This window comes from Pectinophora gossypiella, chromosome 1 (genome assembly GCF_024362695.1).
Source record: "Pectinophora gossypiella chromosome 1, ilPecGoss1.1, whole genome shotgun sequence".
In the NCBI taxonomy this organism is placed as follows: Eukaryota; Metazoa; Arthropoda; class Insecta; order Lepidoptera; family Gelechiidae; genus Pectinophora; species Pectinophora gossypiella.
Genome location: NC_065404.1, coordinates 9,926,306 through 9,951,842, shown reverse-complemented (window position 1 = coordinate 9,951,842; position 25,537 = coordinate 9,926,306). Strand labels below are relative to the sequence as shown.

The following is a 25,537-nucleotide window of genomic DNA, read 5'->3' as shown; positions in this document are numbered from 1 at the left end:
TAATTCTTTGATTATATATAATTTATGTATATATACATAATTATAGATATACACAAGTGTAAAAGAGTCGTCGCGACAGATACACCAAGAAGTGAACTTTGTGTATAAATAGCATATTAAAGGGCACGGTTTTATCCCATTTAAATCTAAAGAAGTGTTTGCCTCCGATGCAAGAAATATTGTAAAAAATAAATAATTTAATGAATAATCCCTCACATCCTTTTAACCCTATGAACCAATCCCTAACTTAAAAAAGAGGTCATTAGGTCTTGTTACCGGGTTCGGTATTATATTCTACAGATTTTACGTTTATCTGGGACTTTGAAATAAGTACTTACTTGTTTCAAAGTGGAATTAAAATCTGTAGAATAATACCGATCCCGGTTACAAGACTATCTTTTGAACATCCCGCTCCTGTACATTAATTAGGCCGCCTGACGCGTAGTCCTTTGCCAAGTAAAATTCGATTATTAAAATAAACCAACTGTCATGTATCATTAGAACCAATCACACAAAACGTTATTCCCTTTTAACGTTAGTATCTCTTACTAGTCTGTGATAAAATGGTTGTTTGACTATGTTCTCTTAGTAGTCTGTGGTTGTTTGTTTCAGTTTTGGTTAAGTGCCGGGTTTCAGAAGAAAAGAAAAAAAAAGTGCCGGGTTTCAAACAATAATAATTACCTACTGTCGAGCGTAAAGATTGCAAAGTTATGATTAACATCATAGAAGACCGGGTCCTGCGGAATATGTTGATGTTTTTCTTTGTGTTTTTTATAGTAGAGTTATCGTTAGTTCAAGCCGCAAGTTATGATAACGGATATATTGCCTACTGTCCTTGCATGGGTAACTTCCAAACTTGATTTAACGATACTTTAACGTGGAAGAATCACTCAAGTTTATTTATATGAAGAAACTCCCAAATTAACTTAAATTTTGTATTTCAGGTAGATTTGGAAATCAGGCAGATCATTTCTTGGGTTCACTAGCATTCAGCAAAGTTCTTAATAGAACATTAATACTCCCACCATGGGTTGAATATAGATATGGAGAGCCAAGGTCAATCCAGGTGCCATTTGATACTTATTTTAAAGTAGAGAGTTTATCTGAATATCATAAAGTTATTACAATGGAAAATTTCATGACTGAAATTGCACCTTTTATATGGCCAAAACATAAAAGGATATCATTTTGCTATACAAAAAGAATAGGAGAGCAAGAAAATAGTTGCAATGCCAAATCTGGTAATCCATTTGGACCTTTTTGGGATACCTTTGATATAAGTTTTACTGGATCTGAATTTTATGGACCATTAAATTATGATGTTCATAATACTGTTATGATAGAGAAGTGGAAACAAAAGTACCCTTCAGAAGCTTGGCCTGTTCTGGCTTTCACAGGTTAATAATTGTTTCTCTAAAATATACTCCTATACACGGTGTCAAGTAAGTAATGGATTAAACAAGGTAGATAGCTCACCTAATTATCTAAAAGTAATTTGATTTCATTTTAAAAACCACATGCTTGGTAAGTATAATTGTTTTTTCTAATTTTTATTATTTTTTCTAAACCATTCAGGTTTTTTGTGAATTATTTTAGAATAGTGTGTATTACATAGTCAATACAGTAAATTGTTCACTATTATTAATTTGCTTTAAAAAAACAGCTTGAATTTAAAAAATACTTTTTATGGTGAAATATCAGAACTAAAGAACGCTGTTCTACAAAGAAAAAAAATTGATGATGAACTGTACCATTGCACTAAGATCTTCTACTACTTTTGTTTCTATAATGGTTTAATAAATACAACACTTATTATACAAAGATATTTGCTATTGAAATTAGGAATGCATCCACTTACATTTGATCCATTAATTACAGGATATCCTGATGTAATATCACTTTCAACTAGTATTATAATTTAAATTCCAGGTGCACCAGCAAGTTTCCCTGTACAAGACGACAATCGCATTTTACAGAAGTACCTTACTTGGTCTGATGATTTAGTGAACAGATCTAGAATTTACATTAAAAAGAATATGAGTGGTGGAGGATTCTTAGGTATACATCTGAGGAATGGTCAAGACTGGATAAAGGCATGTCAGCATGTGAAGGACAGTCCTATGTTGTTTGCAGCTCCACAATGTGTGGGATATAGAAATGAAAGAGGACCTTTGACAATGTCGATGTGTATACCACAGAAATCAGAAATTATTTTGTAAGTTGGTCTTTTTGTTATTACAGAGTAATTAAACGAAGAGGCTCACCCCTATATGGAACTGATATACATAGCTGGTGAGGTGTGGGTGTTTACAGCATGTTAGTGACATCATACCAAATACTGAGGGAGATGATTCAGACCATGATTCCCAGTTAATATCAACTGCGACGGAAAATTCTACTTAATATCAACTCTGGATCATGGTTTAAATCATGCCTCAAAGTTTTCGTTAGAATATCACTAACCCCCTGTATACACCTCTGGATACCCCTTCAGGAATATAGGGGTGATGCTATGTTACTTTAATATACCAATAAGTTTTGTAATTCCTAGTTTCGAATGATATTTTTTTATTTCAGACAAGTGAAAAGGGCAATCAAGAAATTAGATAATATAAAATTTATATTTGTAGCATCAGACTCTAACCATATGGTGGAAGATTTTAATTCAGCGTTGCAACATTCAGACATTAAAGTAGCAACTTTACAGCCATCTAATCCACATTTAGATTTAGCTATCTTAGGGCAAGCAAATTATTTTATTGGTAATTGTGTTTCATCATACTCAGCATTTGTAAAGAGAGAGCGTGATGTGAGAGGTTTACCTTCAGAATTTTGGGCATTTCCTGCACGTAAAAAAATAAAACATGAAGAATTATGATTTTTGCAGGAGTGGCAACCTGAAGGAACAAATATATTATTAAGTATATTTTTTACAGTGCTTATGTAAGGATAACTATGAATTTATAATTTAGTATACAGAAATAATAATAATAGTTGTAAGAAATATTGGTACAAATGTTGTGTTGATATAATTTACTTTTACAAATGTGAATGAAAAAATAATGTAACCATTTGGGATGTTCCTATAGTATTAAATTTTTTTATTAATATGGTTTGATTTTTTGAATGTTTAAAGGAACTATCTTTTACAATGAACTGCACTCGTAGCACAGGTTCCACGTCGCACAAATACTTCGAGGGATCCAAACAATGATTGGATGTTATTCATGTTGTATAACATTCACTGCATCTATGGGTCAAAGCCTTCGATATATATCGCGGCGCGCGCAGCTTGGACCCTGTGCCGCGTAATAAATATTAAGCTAAGCCAGAAAAAAAATCTGCCGCATTTTTTACACTGCTTGATGGTAGATTGTTACTCATATCCTTCTTTTTGTTTTGCTTGTGATTTACATCAATAATGGAATCAATAGACTCAAAATATGAAATATTCCAAAATTTCACATCATTATCATGTGAGCATGAAGCAATGAATTGTCCATCATGGCTTATATCAAGACGTTCCACAGGCAGACGATGCTGCCCCACAATCCCAAGTTGACGTTGTGGAAACATGTGTGCAGCTCTCAGTACTCCATCTTCACCAGAAGTAACTACTATATTCTGAGTTATGGGCACCATACATTGGATTGAGTGTTTTTGACCAAGATACTCATCACTGTGATAACCAAATTCTTTCCAATTAAATAGATAAAATTTTCCTTTTGAAGACCCAACCAGTAATTTACTGTCTGATCTGAATAATCCCATGCATGTCAGTTCAGAATCATATTCCTCAGATGTTGTGTATATCTTACTGAAAAAAAAAGATAGATGTCTTTTATTCTTTGATTTATTTAATAATTAAAAAAAATTGCTTGTTGTTTCAACTTATTTTTTTTATAGGGTAAACATTAAAAATAACATGTTTGCAATTAAAATGTTCTATACATAATATAAGACCTAGATTTCCAAACAATAGTGTCTGGATTTTAAATGTATGCAAACATACATTGTGTGCCTTATAATATAACTATAGCAGTCCTCCCACATGTGAAAAGCGCCTGCAAACTGCATTCCTGTTATTTGCATCTTGCTTGCACAGTAAATTAAACATACTTGTAAAGGTACTTGTAATTGCTTACCTTCCCTTTAAGTCAATGGTTGTAAGAACACCATCACCCCCTGCACACACTAAATACTTCTGAGCATCATTAGTTATCATATCAGAAACATGTTCATCTCCAATTTTAAGTGTGAATACTGGATCTGGCTTTCTTATGTCCCAAAGTTTTACAGTTCCTCCATCATCACCTAGAATAAAATATTCCCAGTGATATTAGTTATTACAAAACAAATACTAAAAGATAAACTATGTTTAAAAGATAAAATTTGACATGAAAGAAGTCCTGAATACTCTCGCAGATTCTGCATAGCATTTTATTATGTTTCAATTAGTTAAATTAAAATCCACTAGATCTTTTTCATGCAAACAATGAAGGATTGGAACTACCTGCTGTTGTGTGTTTTTGCAACTCATTATAATATGGGAATCTTCAAGGCTATAATGAATAGGCATTTGCTAGGTATGCATGTTCCACCTTAGACCACATTGTCACTTACCATCAGATGAGATTGTGGTCAAACACAAGCTAGCAACTTCTTCCATTGTGCAGTGGTTACAGTGTCATGGTGCCGATTCTTATTTCAAACCTAGTTTATCTTTAGTCTTTTTTATGTTCAACAAATTGTCTAAATAATTATTGTCAGTTTTTTTAAAAAGCATTAAGCAAGTATTTTATCTATCTATCTAAAGCATTCCACATTTTACCTGTAACAATTTTATTGTCATCTAAACATTTTAAACTGTATACTGGTTCTTCATGTGCATCTTCAATACATTTCTTTAATTTTCCAGTTTCTACATCAACAGCCATAATAACCTTGTCCTGAAAATTCAAATAAATTTTGATACTTCTATTTATAAAAGCAAGTGGTATAAGTGGAGAATTAGTGTTGGCTAGTTTTGTATGGTGTTTCTTGTTGGTTATTTTTGTTACCTTTGCAGTTGAATACATAGTAGTACCGTCAATGTCAAATTCTACATCTCTACAAGCTTTCAAATGTAATTCCAGTGTGTTAACTAATTTCGTTTCTTCAGTATTGTATTCATATAATAAAATATCTCCCACAATGTTTGCTAAAGCTATCAAATTTCTGGATGGATTGAATGAAATGTCAACAATGAAATCATCACATGTAATAGTAGGAGGATGGTCTCGTTGCTTATTCTTTTCTGCTTTGATAGCTTTTACTACTTCATCTTCGTCATCATCACCATTTTTAGTTTCATTGTCCATTGTGGTTGCAGCTTCATCATCAGACATATTTTCTTCTTCATCTTGTATGCTGTCTGCTGAAAAATCATGAATACATAAACCTGTTGGTATAATTATACCTATAAAGATCTATAATTGCTGTACATTAACACTTTGGTGTGTAACTATGATTCCATGCTGTTGATTTTAACCTAAAAAAACCTGTGTTTCCATCACGCTTTTATTTTAAATCCTACCTTCCCGTAGATACGTAATTTAATAATACTAAACATGAAATAAAAAGTTTTAATTAAATTTATATAACCAACCACTATCATTTTCATTGAATTCTTCAAAATCTTCACCAGAGTCGCTATCACTTTCGTCGGATGAATTCTTTTCAAATCCACGGAAACTTAACGTCATTTTATAATGTTAAGTTGTAGCGTATGTATAATGTAGGTAAAATACAATGTTATTATATTTTCTGATTCTAATAAAACAAAAAACATTAAATAGGTATTCTTTTCTTTGCAACTCGACTAACATAGAATATAATATAAACAGACCAGACCACAGACTAGTATAGTAAGAGATACTACGTGAATGAAACAGACTGAGAGGTATTACATCTATCCACCAATTTTTCGCCAATCACGACTTCATTCAAACAAAACTCGACCTTATTATTACATCACTGTGATCGTCATTTGTAGGGTCGTTTTACCACGGTAAAACCAAGATCACTCAGACAAAATTACTGCTGGCAATGTTTAGAAAAATCGACCTTATTATTACTGTACTGCGATTGTTATTTGTACTTGTAAGGAGATTTCTAAACTTCGTCGGCAATCATTTTGTCTATGGGTGATCGTGGTATTTCCACGGTAAAATCATGATCATCTGATCATCATACAAGCCAAAAAGTAATACTATGATACTCAGAACAATAACTAAAGCATAGAAGGAAGGCTAAAATAAGAATTCAAAAACTATAAACCGGCTCTCTTCTAGCTTACGACACAAACTATGAGTGAGAAAAGGACAAATGATTCGCTCTTTGCTTCATTTTTTCCGAGGTTGTCACAACATGAAATGTCATTTGGACCTATTGGACTCATTTTAACTCGGCCAAATACATAGTAACATACATAAGAAGATTTTACTTATATTTACCGAACTATTTGACACGGTCGCGTGAACTTTGTTTACGAGTATCTTGTGTTCAGATTGTTTTAAGTGATAATTTAACAATATTTTTCCAAATAAATGGACAGAAACTTTTATTTATATCAAATAATTGAGTGTCTCGACTCTGTGACATTATGTCTTGTGTGGTATGGGGCTGCAGCTCACATTCAGGAAGAAAAGAAAATAGCCAACAACTTCTGTCGTTTCATCGGTAAGTTTTTTGTAATTTTCTAGTGAAATGTGAACTGCTGAACAATTTTAGGAAAGTAATATGTTTTGCTGAATAGATTTGTAGCATAAAATATTTGAGATATCCATTATATTATACGTTTCATCGATGAATACGGAATTGATTTGAGGTTATGTTGATTGTCCATAGTGATGTACTAAAATTATCGATACTTTTAATTTTTAGATTTCCTGTAGACGATAACAAAGAGAAAGAATGGATAATTCACATTAATAGACGAAATTGGATTCCAAATAAGTACAGCCGTATTTGCTCGAAACATTTTACTGCGGATTCATTTATGTGTGTTCCTAATTCGAAGTGGAGACGTCTTCGAGACGATGATATTCCTACATTGAACATTATAGATCAGACAGATGAAATGGTAATTACGGCCGAGCACCACACACCCGAAGTCTCGACGGCAAAAGGGACAAAATTGTGGGTCCGCGTTAAATTCCCATATTTCGCCAGTTTTTGGCTAGCGGCCCACTCGGCAGCCGGCCCTGCGGTTCGAGTAGTACGGGGCAGGTGCGTTGCTGCAAACCTGCAAGCGCAGGTCGCGTCCCACAATAAAGCACGCTCCCTCTCCTAGGGTATGAGCGTGAGCCCATCGGGCCTCTTACCGTCTGTGCGGCTTAGACCCGGCGGTTCCAATTTGCACGGCACGTCGATCAACACCAGTGCACGGCGGATGACATCATAAATAAATTCGAATATTACAAAATACTTACCGATGAAACGATAACAGTTGGCTATTTTCTTTCCTTCCTGAATGTGAGCTGCAGCTCCAAACTAATATAAACCAGACAATGGTGCTAATTCCTGTAAATACCATCTAATTTTATTTTAAGTTATATCTGTCATTTTCTTATCCGCCGAAAAGGAAAAGGACGGGTAATCGACAAGCATAAAATTTATGGAACACACGTCAATTTTAAGGACAAATCTAAAACAACCGTCTAAAAATTTTACATCAGTCAATAACCCGACACAGGTAAGTAGACAGCACGTCAAACGGATTACATACCAGCGACATACCTTTTTGATTCGCCCGGGTTATTCATTCATTTACTCATTCTTCCTAAAATTAAGAGCTGTGAATCATCCGTCCCTTTCCTTTTCGACGGATATGAAAATGACGTATATAACTTAAAATAAAATTAGGTGGTGTCTGCAGGAATCGGGGCCAATATAATCCAAAAATGGTTAGATACTTACCTATCAGAGACAGAGTCTCCTTTCATCAAGAAGAAGATAATTGCGTCCTACACAAAGAAATCTTGTAAAAAAAATTATCGACATTAATTGTAAGTAAATTTAATTTAATCGACATATTACTAAAGTGAAACCCAACACTAGGCATTGAAAAACTTGTGACAACCTACGAAATTACGAAACAATTTTTGTATATGCGTCTTTGTCTAACATTACGCCGGTTCCGTAAGATAAAGTAGAGCAGAATTATAGAGTTCTGTTGCTATTTTAGCCTTCCTTCTATGCTTTAGTTATTGTTCTGAGCTATGATACAAGCCTACATACAAATTTAATAAAGATCACACAATAAACTCGATTTTTGACTGAATCACGCCGTGAAATCTGCGTAGAACGAATGTTGTCGATAGGCGCCATATTTTTTAACGATGTATGACAATTGTGCTGGCCTGTGATTGGTTAGCGGTGACAGCCATCTTTATCGGCCATCTTTACCGGTATACTGTCAAAGATGGCCGACACAGATGACAAACTGTGTGATCGAGTGAAGTATATTTGTGCTTATCTTCTCCACTTTATCTTGTAATACAAAGCCAGTGAATCTTTTCGCATGTATTTTCTTTCGAAAATGTATCGCGAGTGCTGTTTTTGCAAAAATTCGCGACCAGGCGCTGTTTTCATTGCATCATTTTCCATGCACCGAGAAAAGACTCAATAAGTGGCGGAAGTGTCTCGAAAACGAAATTAATTTAAAAGATACACCAAGAAGTGAACTTTTGAATCTCTTTGTGTGTAAATCGTATATTAAAAGGCATGGATTTAAGTCTAAAGAAGTATGTGCCTCCGATGTAAGAACCATTTCTTGCATCACGTAAAAAATATTGTATAAAATTAAGAAATAAATAATTTAATGAATAATCTCTCACATCTTTATAACCCTACGAACCATAACTTAAAAAAAGAGGACATTCGGTATTATTTTCTACAGATTTTACGTTTATCTGGGACTTTGAAATAAGTACTTACTTGTTTCAAAGTCGAATTAAAATCTGTAGAATAATACCAATCCCAGTTACAAGACCTTTTCTTTTGAACGTCCCACTCCTGTACATTAGGCCGCATGACGCGTAGTCGTTTGCCAAGTAAAATTCGATTATTAAAAAAAAACAACTGTCATGTATCATTAAAACCAATCAAAACGTTAGTACTAGAGATGTTCGTCTGATACGTAGTATCTCTTACTAGTCTGTGGATTGAATAAAAAGTCATGATTGACGAATGTGGATAGATGTAATAAATTATGCATGATTGAAGATGTAATATCGCTCTAACTTATCATATGAAATACCTATCTAAATATTAAATACATTTTATACGTAACTACTTACAATGTTGCAATAATAAGGTGATAGGCGGGCTCTCCAAATACGGTGAAAATTTAGTCAGTTCCAACCATGTTTCATTGCGAAGTCGTACCCATGTCGTACCTATATAGCCAAAGTCTGCTTACTTTGGTCACACTGTGACTATAACTTTCAATGTGAACGGAGAGTCTTGTCACTTGTCTTGTGCGATGTTAATGCAATTAATTAATAAAGCTGGAAACAAAATCAAAACAATTTCTCGAATGGATAGCATCACCTAGTTTGAGGGTTTGTTCTACAAGTAATATTGTGAATTTCAAGTTTCTTGTCTAATACATTCTTCGTAGTTAATTTAAATGTTCATAGATTCGAATGTAAAAGTTCAATTGCAAGTTCGGAGTTATTAAATTCTAGATACAAGTTAACTCTGGAGTGGTTTTAGAGGTAAGCAAAATTCTAATAAGTACTCTATATTTATTTTATAATTTAAGTTCGTATTTAACTATCATATTGGTATGTGTACCTGTGATGTATGTGTATCAAATTGATTGATTTCAATTTATGAATTTTTATGACTAAACTATATAAAAAGAGTGTCTAAAATAAGCCTTCAATCATAATTTGTTCAAAACTGATGTAGACCAGATTATTAAAATACTTTTATACTAAATATAATTGTAACATTAAAGTGTATGTTTTTCACACACATCTTAGTTTAAATGAGTAGGAACTACTGTAGGCAGACCCTAGGTATTGTGCCTCTCTTCTCTTTCTTAAATATTTTTTTTTGGTTTTGCATGTTTTAAACACTTATACCTATTGACTTTTTTATCAATATGTTTCTTCTTTTACACTAATTATTATTACCTATTTGTAAGTAATTCTAATAATAGTAACCAACATATTTTATATTCTGTTGATGTACCGTTTGTGTGTTGTTGCATCTCACAATAACTGTACTTTTATAAAAATACCTATATTTTATAACATACCTACCTACCACATGAGACTAAATAATTACCTTCAACACTACAATAGCATTTGCAATTGTAGTAGGAAACAAAAAAAATATTAAGAATATGGTATTAAGGTTATAGAATAAACAAATCAATTTGATTTACATTTCAATCTATTTAATACAAGTCATAGGTAGGTACTTATTTTTAGTATTTTAGTCTTACAGCAACCAGAATCATGGGCATATTCCATGCTGCTTCATTGTTGTTACTCATTTGTTTATTTATAATAGGTATACCTAATGTTGAGTACAAAGAATGATGGGTTGAGTATAAATTAGATTGCAATTTGTTTTGCATTACCTATAGTATATACCTAGATATAGATATTCCATGATGGCATCATAATCACAAGGAAGAACTTGAAAGGGAAAATCGGCGTGGGCAGCGCGGGTGGCGGGCGGCAGGCGCGGGATGCGGGGTTCTGCAGCGTCGTCGCTCTCCGGCTAATCGCACGTGCCGCGTACACGTGAGTCGCGTGACCTACTACTGCCTAGTAGGGTAACGTTACCACTCACGTGGTGATGATACGTTATTGTATTGAAAGTGCAGCTTTTTTAGGTAACACAACAGATAACTAACTGATCGATTATCTTATTGTATATCGAATACCTATAGGTACTGACCTACTAGGTACCTCTTATGCGTAAATCATTATCACTGTACGTAACTGTTGTAGTCGTATTGTCAAACAGATACCTACACACGTAATCATAGCAAAGTACACTCACTGTTTATTTATAACTTGTTTACTAAGATTATACCTAGGAACCTACTACTTACGAGATGTTAAAAAAGACGATCAGTTCAGATCAGAACTACCTACCTACCTACGTGACTTACCCACGGTTTACGGTAAAAAGCTGAAAGAGAAAAACAAATTATGAAACAAACAAATTAGGTACAAATCATAATTTATTTTTGCTATTAAGTACTTTGTTTCGTCTAACCTATAGGGCACAAGTCGTGATATACCTACCTAGATACATGCGTAGGCACAACACCACATAATTCACGTTACGCGCGTACTTACCTATATCGACCTTTCATGTTACTTTTTTATCAGTTGATTTGTAAGTAAATTCGTAATTTTGTTTGCCTAAAGAATATACCTGTAAGTAGGTACAAGATAAGCCTATAGTCCACACTAGGACACACTGTAGTGTGGACTAGGCTTATATTTCATATTATTTCAGTACGAACCTAGGTAGGTACTAAACGCTGTGGAAACAATGTGAAATAAAAGAAACCCAAAACTTGCACTTCATTAACGAAGTTTGAAGGTTTTTTTGTAACAGTACATTCACGTACTTACTTTCAAATGATTCTTCTTTTACAGTTTGTAAAGGTTGACTTTGGAAGCCCTGTTATTTAAATTTTTCTATAGAATTTAGTACGGTAAAGATTATAATGCGGGGGTGCTGCTTGGGTTACGAAATCACGGGCGCGCGATAAATACCGCGGGTTCCGGCCAATAAACCCAGCGAAAGCTGTTTACGTAGATAAACGCCGTACGGCTATTGGTCCAACCTTTATACCAACCATGGTACTTAGAACCATGTACCTAACCTACATGTAACCGACCCCGCTTCTCTTGGTATGTTGTGTAAGTTTATTGTTTCTGTGTAATTTTATCTTTAGCTTAGGTAAACGGACCTCTTGAAAACGTGATAACGCTAGGGAGATGATGACACTTCATTTTACTCGTATTTATTATCTCCTAGACTGGACTCTAATACCAAAATTAGTTGCTTTTGCCAGATTGTCTTCTGACTCTACTTATCGTGTTAGGGATACGAGGGTGAGCGTCTAAATGGTTTCATTGCAACGAGTTACATCGATGTTACTTTACATTACAGACAAAAAATGGATTGGCTTCTTCGAAATCCGCAAATACATAGCACGTTTGGAAGCCTGGGCTTTAGCAATGGCGATGGATATCATATAAACGAGAACTGCAATGGTAAGCTATTTTTGTAACTAAATAATCTACGTCATAAACGAATTGTCGTCAGAAATATCGATTCCGGTTTTCGTAAGTTTCGCAAGCGACAAAAGTGTTGTTGCAAACTGCTTGAAGTACCTACTACGATGTTGACGTCAGATCCCGTTTTTCCTGTAAGATTTTTAACAAAAAATGTACGTGACGTAGATTGTAGAAACGTGCTGTATTACAGCAGTAATGGTTAAGTTTTGGAACTCGTGAATATTTACGTTGAATATTTCGAAACTAAGAAAGCCAAAATGCGTCACCACTCACCCTGAAATCGCACTTGCAAAGTATTTTGTAATACAAGGGTTACACTTTGTTGTACATAATTGTGATTCGAGAGCCTGCTACGATTTTAATTGGTTGTGAAAGAGGGATACTTGGGACTACAGTTTGAGAACTGCCGATTTTGAGTCCCTGCCTGTACAATATAATTACATGTTTTTTTTTGTAATAATTTACCATGACCTAGTCAACATGCATTTGCCTTCGCTAACTTAGCGGATCAGAAACAAAGTATGAAACGAGGGACTTTCCAGGCTACGTTCCTCAAAAACAAGATAGAGGGCGATGTACAGATTTAACATGATAAATGCCTATTTTCTCATTTGCTCGGGTACATAATTATTCAAAAATATAATGTAATAGCCGAGGCATATATAAAAACAGTTGTTGTTTGATATTTGGATCAGATATGGTATACAATTATGTTGCTACCTATATTGCTTCTCTTTATTTTGATCAGCATAGTAATGGGTGGAAGATGTGTTGTGTCTGGGTGTAATAACAAGGGTCATCACTTATACCCAAAAACAAAGATAATATATGCATAATATATGTGCGGGACACGGGATGGTCATAGGACCGATCTGACAAGCCCCTTGGGCACATACACTGTGTGGCTCCGCGTGTGAGCAGTGATAAGGCAATCTGTTTACTTATGACTATTTATTTACAGTAATATTTATACAAACTTAAAACTATACACAAATATGAACTTACTATTTAAGAACATAATTATTTACATACAAAAAACTATACTAAATCACAATTATATAATTGTCCGCCGATATTAATTAAAACTGTTATTGTAAGTATCAGATATCTGTTACTGTTAAATACTATACGAGCACAGCACTATTATGCAGAACTATTACAGTATACAAAATTAACTATTAACACTGTTACGGGAAAATACGGATATCTGCTACTTACGGATACTACGCCTGCGCTACACTATTGTACTAAAATAACTGTTACAAACTATATTACTCCGTCTTCTTACTTACGGATCGAATATACGGTTACGGATACACTGTATGTGGTACAACACTATCACGGTTCTCGAGACTTCACTGTCACTGTTATCACTTATCACGATACGAATACTTCTCGAAATTTCACTGTTCCCGATACTATAGTCACTGTCGGCCCTGTTATGGCACTATATTACGAACGCTATACACTGTCTGCCCTGTTATGGCAATAATCTTCACGAACTGTAACTATACGAAACACTGTCTGCCCTGTTACGGCAATAATCTTCACGAACTGTACGGAACACTCACTATAATATTACGGATACGGAAAAATAGACTGTACTCACGATTTGCCACCGAACGATAACTGTCACGGATTCACTATATCACACTGTTTCACTATATTCACTCACTGTAGCCGTACCTATTTCTTCTTCTTACTTTGCACCGATTAAATAAACGAACTTTTCTTTCGTATAAACAGAACTGTTTGTTCGGCGGACATTGCGCGCTTATATAGTCCGCGCGAGTATCGCTGTCTTATTCACACTTTGGTGTTTTGTCTCTGTCACTCATATCTAGAACAGCCTCGTATGTTCTATCGAAACGGAGTTCTAGGCGCGAAAGTTCTAGTATGACGTTTGGTGGGCGTCGTAATAGTTCCGATGTTGGCCAAGAGATGGCGCGGTGCGGATTTGTATTGGCGCGTCTGCGTAATTACGCATCCCGCCAAGAGATGGCGCGACTTGTATTTTAAAGACTATATTTTCGACAATTTCGCTGTAGTCGTCGCGCACATACTCCCGCCGTGCGGCGGCGGACGCGGCGCCGCATAAACTCCGGTGCAGCGACGACGGTATCTGTTCGGGCGGACTCGAAGGGGCACGGAACTCTCGGTGGTACTGTCCACTTTCGGAAACACTGTAAGGTGTGAACAGTTACTGGAAACCCTTCTATCGATGTTACTGCACGACTCACGGATTCTGTTTCTGTTATGGTTACGGAGTATTGGTCGTGCAGCGTGTCGTCGCTGATGCAGGCTCAGACGCGGAATTGTAGCCTGCGATTGTTCGGCTCCCGCCGGTGTAAAACCACAATGCTGACTGCGGCGTCGTACTGTCTTACGGTGCGAATTTCTTCTCGGTTGCGGTGCTGTACGATAGTCGATTATCGGTGTAGGCTTCTTCATGCCATCTTTTGACGGATTCTCCCGCCGGTGTTGACGCCACGGACAATACGGTGCGATTCGGTAACTATCTTCGGAACGATGACGATGCTTCTGTTGTTGGCTGTCAACTTCGGAACTGTAAACTGTATCCGGCGGGATTGCAGTCGATAACTGTCGGATTCGGTGCTTATCGGAAGCCACATAACTGTTGCTCACCGCGATGCTCGATGCGAACGGACGGAAATGTGCATCGCGGGGCGTTCTCGGACGGAAGACGTTCCTCTGTTCTGTGTGTTGTACCATTATTTTACTGTAATTCGGTGAGACGTCTTCCTGTACCACCACTTCACTGTCGATGTACACGGCGCCAACGGTCGGTATTGTCGGTAGCGGATAGGCGTCGTGAGCTGTGGTGGTCTGTGACACTTCGGTCGGTGACGCCACGTCACTATAATTCGCCGCAACGTTGTCGGTCAGTACGGTGTATCGGGATGAGACGTTGCGGAGCGTGGCGGAGTTCTGCTGAAATACGGCTGGATTCTGTTCGGTATCTTTCAGACTTTCAGTCTGCACTGTTTGTTCTCGCCGGTACGGTTCCGCCGCGTAACTGTCCATCAGTGCGACGACACTAGATAACTGTCGATGTTTATCGTCGCGAGGGGCGGCGGATTGCTGGGAAGGCTCTACCACTTTACGGTTCAACGGCGTGATGTCTCGACGGAAGCACGGACGAAGAGAGACATCAAGGTGTGTGGTAGACGGAAGACTGTACGGTACCACCGCGGTACTGTCGATCGGTGGCGCGACGCTGTCGGTGTGCACTGTTGGCTGTCGGAGGTGTGCGTCGCGGAGTGCGGTGGTTGACTGGGAGGAGTTCGGTGCCGCCGCTTCACTGTCATTCGGCACGACGTCGTGGACTGTCGAAGGAAAGTCGTGGGGTGCGGCGGTGTGCTGGTAGCTGTTCGGTACCATCACGCTACGGAAGGTGTTCGCGACATCGTCGGTACATTCTATCAATGTGATGTCGCGAGGGGACGTGACGGTCCGCAGGACTTTCGGTTCTGTCACACTACGGAAAATGGCCGCGGCGCCAACGGACGGATACGGATACGGAAGGGCGTCGCAGATACGGAAGGGTGTGACAGAGTCCTGCGGTTTCATATTCTGCTGTAGCTCCAGCTTCGGCGGGACTCGGGCGGGCGGTGCAACGGAATATCCTGTGCGCGAGTCATTTTCAACTCCCAGTTCTATAACACGGAGGCGCGCCAAATCCCACTCATGTTTGGCGCGTAATACATCTTCCCAGGCTTTGGCGAGGCGCGAAGCACGAGATAATTTTCTCGGAGACGGAGGTTTCGGAATATCACACTTCGGTTGTTGCGCAGGATCTGATACGGGTATCGGCGGTTGCGGACACTGTAGATGCTTCATCACAGGCTCACACGAAGATCCGGCTCGAAGGACCATTATGTGCGGGACACGGGATGGTCATAGGACCGATCTGACAAGCCCCTTGGGCACATACACTGTGTGGCTCCGCGTGTGAGCAGTGATAAGGCAATCTGTTTCCTTATGACTATTTATTTACAGTAATATTTATACAAACTTAAAACTATACGAACATAAAACTATATACACAACTATGAACTCAACACTACTACTATTTAAGAACATAATTAGGTATTTACACAACAACTGTACTATTAATTATATAATTTGTCCGCCGATATTAATTAAAACTATTATTGTAAGTATCAGATATCTGTCACTGTTAAATACTATATTAGCACAGCACTATTATGCGAAACTATTACTGTGTTAAAACTGTTACGGAAAAATACGGATATCTGCTACTTACGGATACTACGCCTGCGCTATACTATTGTACTAAAATAACTGTTACAAACTATATTACTCCGTCTCCTTACTTACGGATCGAATATACGGTTACGGATACACTGTACGTGGTACAACACTATCACGGTTCTCGAGACTTCACTGTCACTGTTATCACTTATCACGATACGAATACTTCTCGAAATTTCACTGTTCCCGATACTATAGTCACTGTCGGCCCTGTTATGGCACTATATTACGAACGCTATACACTGTCTGCCCTGTTATGGCAATAATCTTCACGAACTGTAACTATACGAAACACTGTCTGCCCTGTTACGGCAATAATCTTCACGAACTGTACGGAACACTCACTATAATATTACGGATACGGAAAAATAGACTGTACTCACGATTTGCCACCGAACGATAACTGTCACGGATTCACTATATCACACTGTTTCACTATATTCACTCACTGTAGCCGTACCTATTTCTTCTTCTTACTTTGCACCGATTAAATAAACGAACTTTTCTTTCGTATAAACAGAACTGTTTGTTCGGCGGACATTGCGCGCTTATATAGTCCGCGCGAGTATCGCTGTCTTATTCACACTTTGGTGTTTTGTCTCTGTCACTCATATCTAGAACAGCCTCGTATGTTCTATCGAAACGGAGTTCTAGGCGCGAAAGTTCTAGTATGACGTTTGGTGGGCGTCGTAATAGTTCCGATGTTGGCCAAGAGATGGCGCGGTGCGGATTTGTATTGGCGCGTCTGCGTAATTACGCATCCCGCCAAGAGATGGCGCGACTTGTATTTTAAAGACTATATTTTCGACAATTTCGCTGTAGTCGTCGCGCACAATATATGTTTGTTATCCATGAAATTAGGTTTTTTTCTTTGTCTGGCGTCATGCGACTTAATGTAGAGGATAAAAGTTAGGAAACGTTTATGGAGAAAGGAATTTGGATAGGTACGAAATTTTGAAAAAAAATTAAAGGTTAAACGAAGGCAGTTGCCAAAAAAAAAATCTGACCAGCGCCTTCTATTTTTTTTTTTTTGGGGAACGTAGCCTGAAAAGTCCCTCATTGGTAAAAGCTAACGAAATACCACGTCAATCGATTAACTTCCTCTTTGTTTGGCTAACCGTTGCATCTTGGGTATAGGTTCTCAGGATATTGCAAACCAAAAAGTTTAATTTGAGGGTGTTTCAAATATGATGCTCAGTCCTCTTTATTATTTATATAATGAGGATAGATATATGAGGGTAAATATATTATCAATAAGGAGATAGGCGTCATATTATTATTCTTTAATATTGTAAATGTTATGCCCAGCAGTGGGCGTCGTACGGCTCATGATGATTGTAAATGTTCATGTTCATTTAAGTTATACCTACTATATTTTATTACAGCTGCCTTAGAAACGATTTTGCACAATATCCTGACGGAAGACAAATACCTTCGATCATACCGTAGGAGTATAAGTTTTGGACAAAATATAGATAAGGACCTCATACCACTTTTAATTCACACCAAAGAAGACAAGACAATAGAATTGCTAATCAGAGTATTAGTCAATTTATCAATACCTATCGAATGTTTACTCTCTGTTGATGTTATTTCAAAGACTGATTTTGGAAGGCACACTATTTTCGAAATTAATAATTTACTTACGGCTATTAAAGCCGCTTTCACTGATCAAAGGGCGACCAAAGTGGTAGTTGATTTATTAAAGAAAAATTTAGATAATGAGCAGAAAGGCAAATTATCAGCAGAACAATGCACAAATATAAGCAACGGTCTCTTGTTGTTGAGAAATATTCTGCATATTCCTGAGGACTCCAGCAATCTTGGCACAGGTTATAGTAACTGTTCCTCTCACACTGTGCAAAATCAAATTCTTTGGAATATATTTGGCCAAAGTATTGATAAAATTCTCATTAAGTTGATGTCCATACCTGAAGCGGTAAGTAAAGAATTCACGGGATCTCCGTGTTTGCTGAGTATCGTTCCTATATCACGCTGGTATGATAAATACATAATATTTATGTATTTTAAGAGTCAAGGTGTGTGTTTTGTATTTGTTTTTCCTTCCAGAGCAATTGGGGTGTGACGATGGTTCAATTAGTAGCACTGTTATATAAGGATCAGCATGTTGTTACGTTGCATAAACTTCTCAACTTGTGGCTTGAGGCTTCGTTTTCCGAAAGTTCAGAAGACAATGAAAGCAATACTTCACCACCGGATCGAGGTAACACTAAAATAAGTTTCTACTTTTTATCCAGGATATTTCTAATCAGGTTCATTAATGAGGTAAGTACTTAATATTGATGTTGATTCTGAAATTAAAAATTATTCAGGGAGTGAAGACTCTTCGCCGATGTTAACTTCGGATCCTACTTCGGACTCTTCGGACACCGGGGGCAGCGGGAAGTCCAACGACGAGCCTAATTCAGTAAACAACGGGTGGGACGCTACGTCCATGAATAACGTTAGTGAGAATGGGAATCAATTTCATCCTCCAGAGCTTATGGAAGAACAACATGTAATTGTAGAACAGAATTGTGACGCAATCGAAAACACCAATGAAGCCACCATTAAACCCGATAATGTATGATTCTTTCCATAAATCTCTAAAGCATTTTTAATAAGTTTAATGTTCATTAATATGTGAGTATTTTTTTCTGCAGGACAAAGATACACACAGTGGTATGCAAACCGAACAAGGAATTATACACAAAATTGAGAAAAAAACTGTTATATCTGAAAATTCTGACTGTGGTTATGGAACTCAAATCGAAAATCAGGAATCGATATCTACCTCGAGTAACGAGGATGAGTTACCTACAAAAAAACCAGTGCATCAAAAACCACATAATCCAAAACAGAGAGTTAATACCAAAATACGTGTTATTATTTCTTCGCAGGACCGTAAACGCAAAAAAATTGTCAAACGTGGCAAATGTAACATGTAAGTTTGCCTTTTCATGGACTATCTTCATTAATTAGCTTAGTAGGTAAGTTACGTACTTGAAAAACTTACTTATTAAAATGATGTGTTTATTACAGAATTAACGTACAAGGGCTATCACACAAAACACCTACGGATGACGATATTTCGAATATTTTGAAAGAATTTACAGTTGATTTCCTATTGAAAGGTTATAATTCATTAGTCCAGACGTTGCACAACCAAATTTTGACAAACCTGCAGTTAGAGATAGACACGTCGCATTTCTTCTGGCTGGTGACATATTTTCTAAAGTTTGCTACTCAAATAGAGTTGGATTTGGAACATGTGTGTTCAGTGTTGTCCTATGACATTATATCTTACTTGACCGCTGAAGGAGTCAATCTGTGCGAACAGTTCGAGCTGGCCATCAAACTGGACGGCAACGACCTCAAACCCAGCATAAGGCGTCTCCATCTGGTAAAGTATCTGTTTTATTATTTCCTATGTTTGTTTTCTCCTTTAACTCCGTGTATACTGCATGATAAAGTACCTATTACATAGTGCATATTGGCTACCAGTTGTCTTATTAATTCGTTATATTTTACATTTAGGTGGTTACTGCTATTCGCGAATTTGTTCAAGCCATCGAAGTGTATAAGAAGTTTTCCAACATTGATGGCGAAGACCAGGAAGTTTTGGTCTTGTTGCAAATGAAGATGTGTGAGACAGAGGAACTACGTTCGCTCTTAGTACTGCTATTACGTCACTATAACCCAAAATACCACTCAAAGCAATACCTTCAGGTAATTTATTTGTAATACTTAGATTTATTATCAAGTACATGGAACATTGTTAATTGGCAAGTAAGTATACCAATGATTAAAATGTCTTTTTTCTAGGATCTCATCGTAACAAATCACATTTTGTTGATATTTCTGGACAGTGTCATGAAGTTGCCGGATTATAACGGGTCGACTAACATGACTGACCATATTAAACAGTAAGCATTCTTCTTGGAACGATCTTCACCGTATTTTAAACAGATATTATGGTTTATTCTCTAATTCTAGATTTGCTACACCCGAGATAATGTATCAATACGGGCTACTGCTGGAAGATTATACGGCCAATGGGGAATTCGTTAACGATTGTGTCTTTACGCTGATGCACCATGTCGGCGGCGAGCTGGGACGTCTCATTTCGCTGTTCCAACCGAAGATATTGAAGACTTTCACGTCCATATGGAAATCCGAGTTTGAAATTTGCGATGTAAGGAATATTTTTTCGACCGTATTTTAACTGTTTTTCGTTATCTTATTCAAGAGAATGGACTACATTGACATTTAGATTTTTACGCAATTGCTCATAACTTTATCGTTTATTTTTAGGACTGGTCCGATCTTATAGAGTACGTTATAAATACTTTTATTAAGAAACCTCACACTCTTCAAAAACCAGCGAACGTATGGTTAGAGAATGAAAGTTTCGATGACATTGCCGCACCTAAACCGATAGTAGCGCCGCCGGCGACAATCGCGGAACCCGACAACGACGCCGAAGTTAAAAAGGAATCCATCGTCCCTGACAACAGTGATAGTAATTCGACGAAGGACAGGTAACTTGTTTTTCAGTACAGTTATGAATTTAATCCCCAAATTCATTTTTAAACAATAATTCATTTACAGGTGGACGGAAGATGAATTATCATCTTTGAGTTGGAATTATATGCAGTGTAGTGCGTCACCAGACGTTGTCGGTGAAATCATTAAATTATTTAAGGAAGATGGTATAAACAAAACCAGGAATTCAGTAATTCGGGAACTTTATAAACAAAAGCTAATAAATAAAGACGAATACGAATCTGCCTCTAAAGGTGAAAGTGAAAAGAACTCTAAAAACGCCCAAGCGGCTAAAGAAATGAGGGACGATGAGATTGGAAAGCTTTGTGAACAACTCGCCCAAGATGGGAAATCGCAATTCCTCGAATGGGTTCAAAAAGTTCTATTGGAAACTTGTTACGCGAAGATAACTCTAGAAAAGAAGTCTCTCGAGGCCCTAAACACCCCTCCTCCAAACACGCAATCGAAAATACTGAACTTTGACTTTTTCAAAAAGAAGGATTATGATTTGCCGGTTACGTCCCCAACTTCTTATCATTCCTTGAGTAAGTACCTGAATGAAAACATGATCGAAACTTATATAAGTAATTGAAGAAATCTATAACGTGTGTTATAATTTGAATTATATTTTAGTGTACATGCAGTCCGTGCCGCTGGTACCGTGGAACTGCGAGCAGGCGGGTATATGTAAAGATCTGAAGTTCTTGCAACTGCTGCACAAGCTCGGCTTCCACATGCCTGTCGACACCGGTAGGGTGTTTATACGCATACCGCATTTCTGGACCGCCGATTTGCTCTACGAAGTAGCGGGGAAGGTCGCTAAAATTGATACAAGTAAGTATACTAATTTAATGCTTTTGAACTCTTACTGAGAAAGTTTCTTAATATCAAACTAAGATCATAAAATCTAATTAAAAGATTGACGGTATTAGGTATCAATGCGTTTTCATTCACAGTTATTTTCGGAGCATTATTATCACCGTATTGATATACCTATCGATTTGTATAAATTTAAGAATTTTACTATCTTTATAATGGTTTATCTTTCAGCTAAGTTGAAATTCTCATTAAACGATGTGTCGCAGAGTAGTGTTACTAACATAATACAGCAGGAAAGCTTTATCCTGTCAGAGAAAGATATTACAATGATACCAGCTACAGACAATTTCTACCAAGTTCATAAACAAAAACACTTTGCAACAATGGTAAATTTCACGCCAATGTAAGTACTGTCTCGATTATTTATTTATTTAAGATCGTAAATGGAAAGGCAACTTAATAATAATACAAGAGTATGTTTTATGATTTCAACAGTATTTATTTGTATATATTTCAGGCCCGGTAATACATACGACAATGTAGATGACACTAAGCAAAACTGGCTCGAACTAGTGCAGAAGTCGCAGGAGTGCAAATTAACCCTTAATTTGAGAAGGTAAGCATCTAGAAACATCAGGGGACTAACATGCACCCACTCATGATCGAAACTGAGTGATCTCCGTTAGTGTGCCTCGTTTTATGCATTATCAGGTTTGATCGTTCGGCTTCCAGCCTTGTTCGCATTGCATGATAATTCTTACTTTCCTCACCAATCGTGGTGTCACGGCTACTCTTAAGTCGCCGTAGGCCGGACCGACAGTTTAACGTGCAATCAGGTGATTTCAGCCTGCAATGGCCTAATCAAACTAAGGACAGTCTCACAAAGTGTTTTTTTTTATTAAATGTGTCATCATCATCATCGAGAATCGAACCCAGGGTGGAGCATACTCCACCGCGCTGCTCCAGTCCGCCAACCCGCACTCGAGCAGCATTATAAATGTGTATTTTTATTTTAGAAGCCCAGTTGAAAAGGATAATGAAGATCAAGCGGACGTAGAGATGGTGCAGCCGGAGGAATTAGAGGTGCCCTCGTCGTCAGTGGCAGCGCCGGCGCTGGTGAAGGTGTCGGTGAGCGCGCCCCAGGAGATGCCGGCCATCGTGGCCGCCTCGCGGGACCCCTCGCAGGGGGCTTCGCACGGCGCCTCGCCATACAACGTCATAACGGAGTCCGAGTTCTATAACAGGTGATGACACTCAAGGAATAGTAATAAAGTCCCGAGATATGGAACTGACGTACATGACATAAAAACGTATTTTAAACAAACTCATGATACAATACGAAGTCACGATATAGTAATAAAAATAAATAACGAAAAAAAAATACTATGTTACATACTAAATACATTTCAATTTAGCTTGAAGCTTTTATTAAACTTTACACGTTCATGGTGTTCTAGTGATATTTTTAATTAATTTAATTTTTGCTCATCTCCCGATGTTCCATCCGGCCGAAATATGTGCCTACCTACAGTACCTACTATACTAGGAGATATTTCTGTTGATTCTGGCAGACATAAACTTTATTTTAATTTAGTTTGCCAGTTCCAAATCTAGTTTTATCTTTTTCTTGTACATATCGTAAGTAAAGGACAGCTTTTGTAACTGTCAAACTAAAAATTAAGATTTTTGTTCGCCAGAATCAGCATCTTTGTGTTGAGAGTTATTTGAAGGTGTTTTAAAGGTGGCATTTATTGTTCCAGTTTGTGTGAAACGGCGTCTGTCGCTTCAGACCTTACTAGAATGTATGTATCAGACGAGGACGAGAAGCCTGAAGCGTTGTTGATAAAGCCCATAAAATCCATACAGCCTATAGATGAAATCCAACCGATGGAGGGCACTCTGGACTCCGACACAAGCACCGCGGAGAAGCGCGCGCGCGTTCTGTAACTGCCATTAGACCACCGGCACTTACAGGCGAACCGACACCTGCAGGTATTAGGATAATATTAAATCTTTAAATGTTCGGTGTTCAATGTCTGTAATTTATTAAGGTAAGAAACACGTCTCTTAACGAGCTGCAAATCAAAACCGAGACTTCAAGTACCCATGTCTTCTTAGAAAATTAATTCTGAAACAAGATATACATTATATTGTGTCGATGAAATGAAATACCTTTGTCGATTAGGCACAGTAAATAAAAATCATTCCTTTGTAATTGATTATGTACTTATGTACACTAACATTGGCTGAACTGCAAGGCTGTAGGTAATTTACGACTAAAGCGAATCTTTGTTGTGATAAAAACCTAGTCATGTACAAACCAAAAAAGATATTAGCTATTATGATAGTAATGTCTGGCCTGTTGTGTCAGAATTAATTTTCCCACCTATCTAAAAATAAATAATGTAAAAAGATCGCAATTTTTTAAACTAGTAGTGTTGTTGCAACGACGGGTTGGCTTGTGTTACGTACTGCACCGACGTACCTGTCCTATTGTCAACCATAATTTTGTAATAGGATTACATAAACCAACAACAATTGGTACAAATGTAAGTTTAAAGTAATTAGGTAAGTGTAGCGCTTATTGGTGTAGTAGATATTCTATTTTACATATTCATTTTATCATAATATACTGATTTTAATCCATGCAAAGAACTGCCTTGAGGCAAATCTGGGGCCAAGAGCAAACCCATAAAAGATAATAAAACAAACAGAATTTATTATATTTTTTTAAGATTACTTTGTAAGCCCCCTTTCAATCAATCAATCAATAATACTTTATTGCACAACGACATATACAAAGGACATAAACATACGAATAAAAACATAAGTACAATAGGCGGCCTTATTCAATAAGTACCATTATTACCCGATTGCGACGATGCAAAAAGGAGGGTTATTAATTTTGCGCAGTCAACGTAGATACATACATATCAGTGGCTGTATAGTGCTTTTATTTGCTTTGATGTCCGAATACAAACGAATGCTAATTTCCTTGTTCATTAATTACTAGATTTATCGTGTATTATATGTGAATTCAGAATTAAGTAGGTACTTACCTATTTTTTGTTGACCGCTTGAACACTACCAAATCTACCAATTCCAATAAGAATATAAATCATACCCACGCGCCTACGTAAAGTTGCATTGTATTTCAGAGCCCCTAAATATTCGATTCAATTAACTGAGCTTAATATTTTTATGTAATCAGTGTATTGTACAGATAGTTTCTTTTATTCTAAAACTAGAAATCTAAGCAGTATGCTGATGATGTGATTTAAAGTTGGTAAGTATTGATCATACCTCTATCGACAATACATTATTCAAGTATAAGGTTTAGTTCGTATTTTTTACTGTTATTACTCGGACATAAGTCCCCCCTTGTTACCTTTAGTGACATTGTAGGTGGTGTTAAGATTGTAGTTTTATGTTTTAATAATATTATGATGTTTCCAAGTTTTTTTTATTATTTTAGCGTGTAATAGAATAATTAAATAGATTTTAAAAATATACAGTGTACGTGTTAATAATTTATTTCGTAATTAACAATATTATAT

The 25,537-nt window shown here is 36.9% G+C and overlaps 4 protein-coding genes and 1 long non-coding RNA gene across 7 annotated transcripts in view; 3 read left to right on the top strand and 2 right to left on the bottom strand.

Annotated features, from left to right (window-relative positions):
- The window catches only part of LOC126366756 (uncharacterized), a 159,149-nt gene that overhangs the window by 76,767 nt on the left and 56,845 nt on the right, over window positions 1-25,537 (bottom strand). The window lies entirely within an intron of this gene.
- LOC126366782 (GDP-fucose protein O-fucosyltransferase 1) lies at window positions 567-3,288 on the top strand. The gene is made up of 4 exons (XM_050010033.1): window positions 567-843; window positions 945-1,397; window positions 1,930-2,215; window positions 2,578-3,288. Exons 1-4 carry the CDS (start codon window positions 711-713, stop codon window positions 2,876-2,878), a joined length of 1,173 nt encoding a protein of 390 aa, XP_049865990.1. The 5' UTR covers window positions 567-710; the 3' UTR covers window positions 2,879-3,288.
- Window positions 3,280-5,879, bottom strand: LOC126366767 (WD repeat-containing protein 55 homolog). Of its 2 annotated transcripts, none has more exons than XM_050010020.1 (5): window positions 5,648-5,879; window positions 5,061-5,413; window positions 4,832-4,949; window positions 4,146-4,314; window positions 3,280-3,817 (listed from the first exon to the last, which is right to left on the bottom strand). In XM_050010020.1, exons 1-5 carry the CDS (start codon window positions 5,742-5,744, stop codon window positions 3,319-3,321), a joined length of 1,236 nt encoding a protein of 411 aa, XP_049865977.1. In that variant the 5' UTR covers window positions 5,745-5,879; the 3' UTR covers window positions 3,280-3,318. The 2 variants fall into 2 exon arrangements, with proteins under 2 accessions (XP_049865977.1, XP_049865969.1); XM_050010012.1 differs by having other exon boundaries at window positions 5,061-5,416; window positions 5,648-5,878.
- On the top strand, window positions 6,292-7,486 carry LOC126366881 (uncharacterized). The gene is made up of 2 exons (XR_007566428.1): window positions 6,292-6,720; window positions 6,925-7,486. It is a non-coding gene; the product is annotated as an uncharacterized LOC126366881 (long non-coding RNA).
- Window positions 9,489-25,490, top strand: LOC126366703 (protein timeless). Of its 2 annotated transcripts, none has more exons than XM_050009907.1 (17): window positions 9,489-9,761; window positions 12,193-12,296; window positions 18,002-18,555; window positions 18,687-18,840; window positions 18,950-19,200; window positions 19,280-19,560; window positions 19,659-20,019; window positions 20,154-20,345; window positions 20,442-20,542; window positions 20,613-20,811; window positions 20,931-21,157; window positions 21,228-21,706; window positions 21,795-21,995; window positions 22,212-22,383; window positions 22,498-22,596; window positions 22,997-23,224; window positions 23,741-25,490. In XM_050009907.1, the coding sequence occupies exons 2-17, from the start codon at window positions 12,200-12,202 to the stop codon at window positions 23,925-23,927; spliced, it is 3,783 nt and encodes a 1,260-aa protein (XP_049865864.1). In that variant the 5' UTR covers window positions 9,489-9,761; window positions 12,193-12,199; the 3' UTR covers window positions 23,928-25,490. The 2 variants fall into 2 exon arrangements, with proteins under 2 accessions (XP_049865864.1, XP_049865871.1); XM_050009914.1 differs by lacking the exon at window positions 9,489-9,761 and adding an exon at window positions 10,784-10,802.

Excerpts from the sequence above, each read along its gene's own strand:
- LOC126366782 (XM_050010033.1), top strand. The coding sequence starts at position 711 with ATGATTAACATCATAGAAGACCGGGTCCTGCGGAATATGTTGATGTTT. Across the intron at positions 844-944 it reads TGCCTACTGTCCTTGCATGG|GTAGATTTGGAAATCAGGCA; the intron begins GTAACTTCCAAA and ends TTTGTATTTCAG. Across the intron at positions 2,216-2,577 it reads CAGAAATCAGAAATTATTTT|ACAAGTGAAAAGGGCAATCA; the intron begins GTAAGTTGGTCT and ends TTTTTATTTCAG.
- LOC126366767 (XM_050010012.1), bottom strand. The coding sequence starts at position 5,744 with ATGACGTTAAGTTTCCGTGGATTTGAAAAGAATTCATCCGACGAAAGT. Across the intron at positions 5,417-5,647 it reads ATTCAATGAAAATGATAGTG|CAGACAGCATACAAGATGAA; the intron begins GTTGGTTATATA and ends ATGATTTTTCAG. Across the intron at positions 3,818-4,145 it reads ACCATTGACTTAAAGGGAAG|TAAGATATACACAACATCTG; the intron begins GTAAGCAATTAC and ends TTTTTTTTTCAG.
- LOC126366703 (XM_050009907.1), top strand. The coding sequence starts at position 12,200 with ATGGATTGGCTTCTTCGAAATCCGCAAATACATAGCACGTTTGGAAGC. Across the intron at positions 20,812-20,930 it reads CCGAGTTTGAAATTTGCGAT|GACTGGTCCGATCTTATAGA; the intron begins GTAAGGAATATT and ends GTTTATTTTTAG. Across the intron at positions 23,225-23,740 it reads GAGTCCGAGTTCTATAACAG|TTTGTGTGAAACGGCGTCTG; the intron begins GTGATGACACTC and ends TTATTGTTCCAG.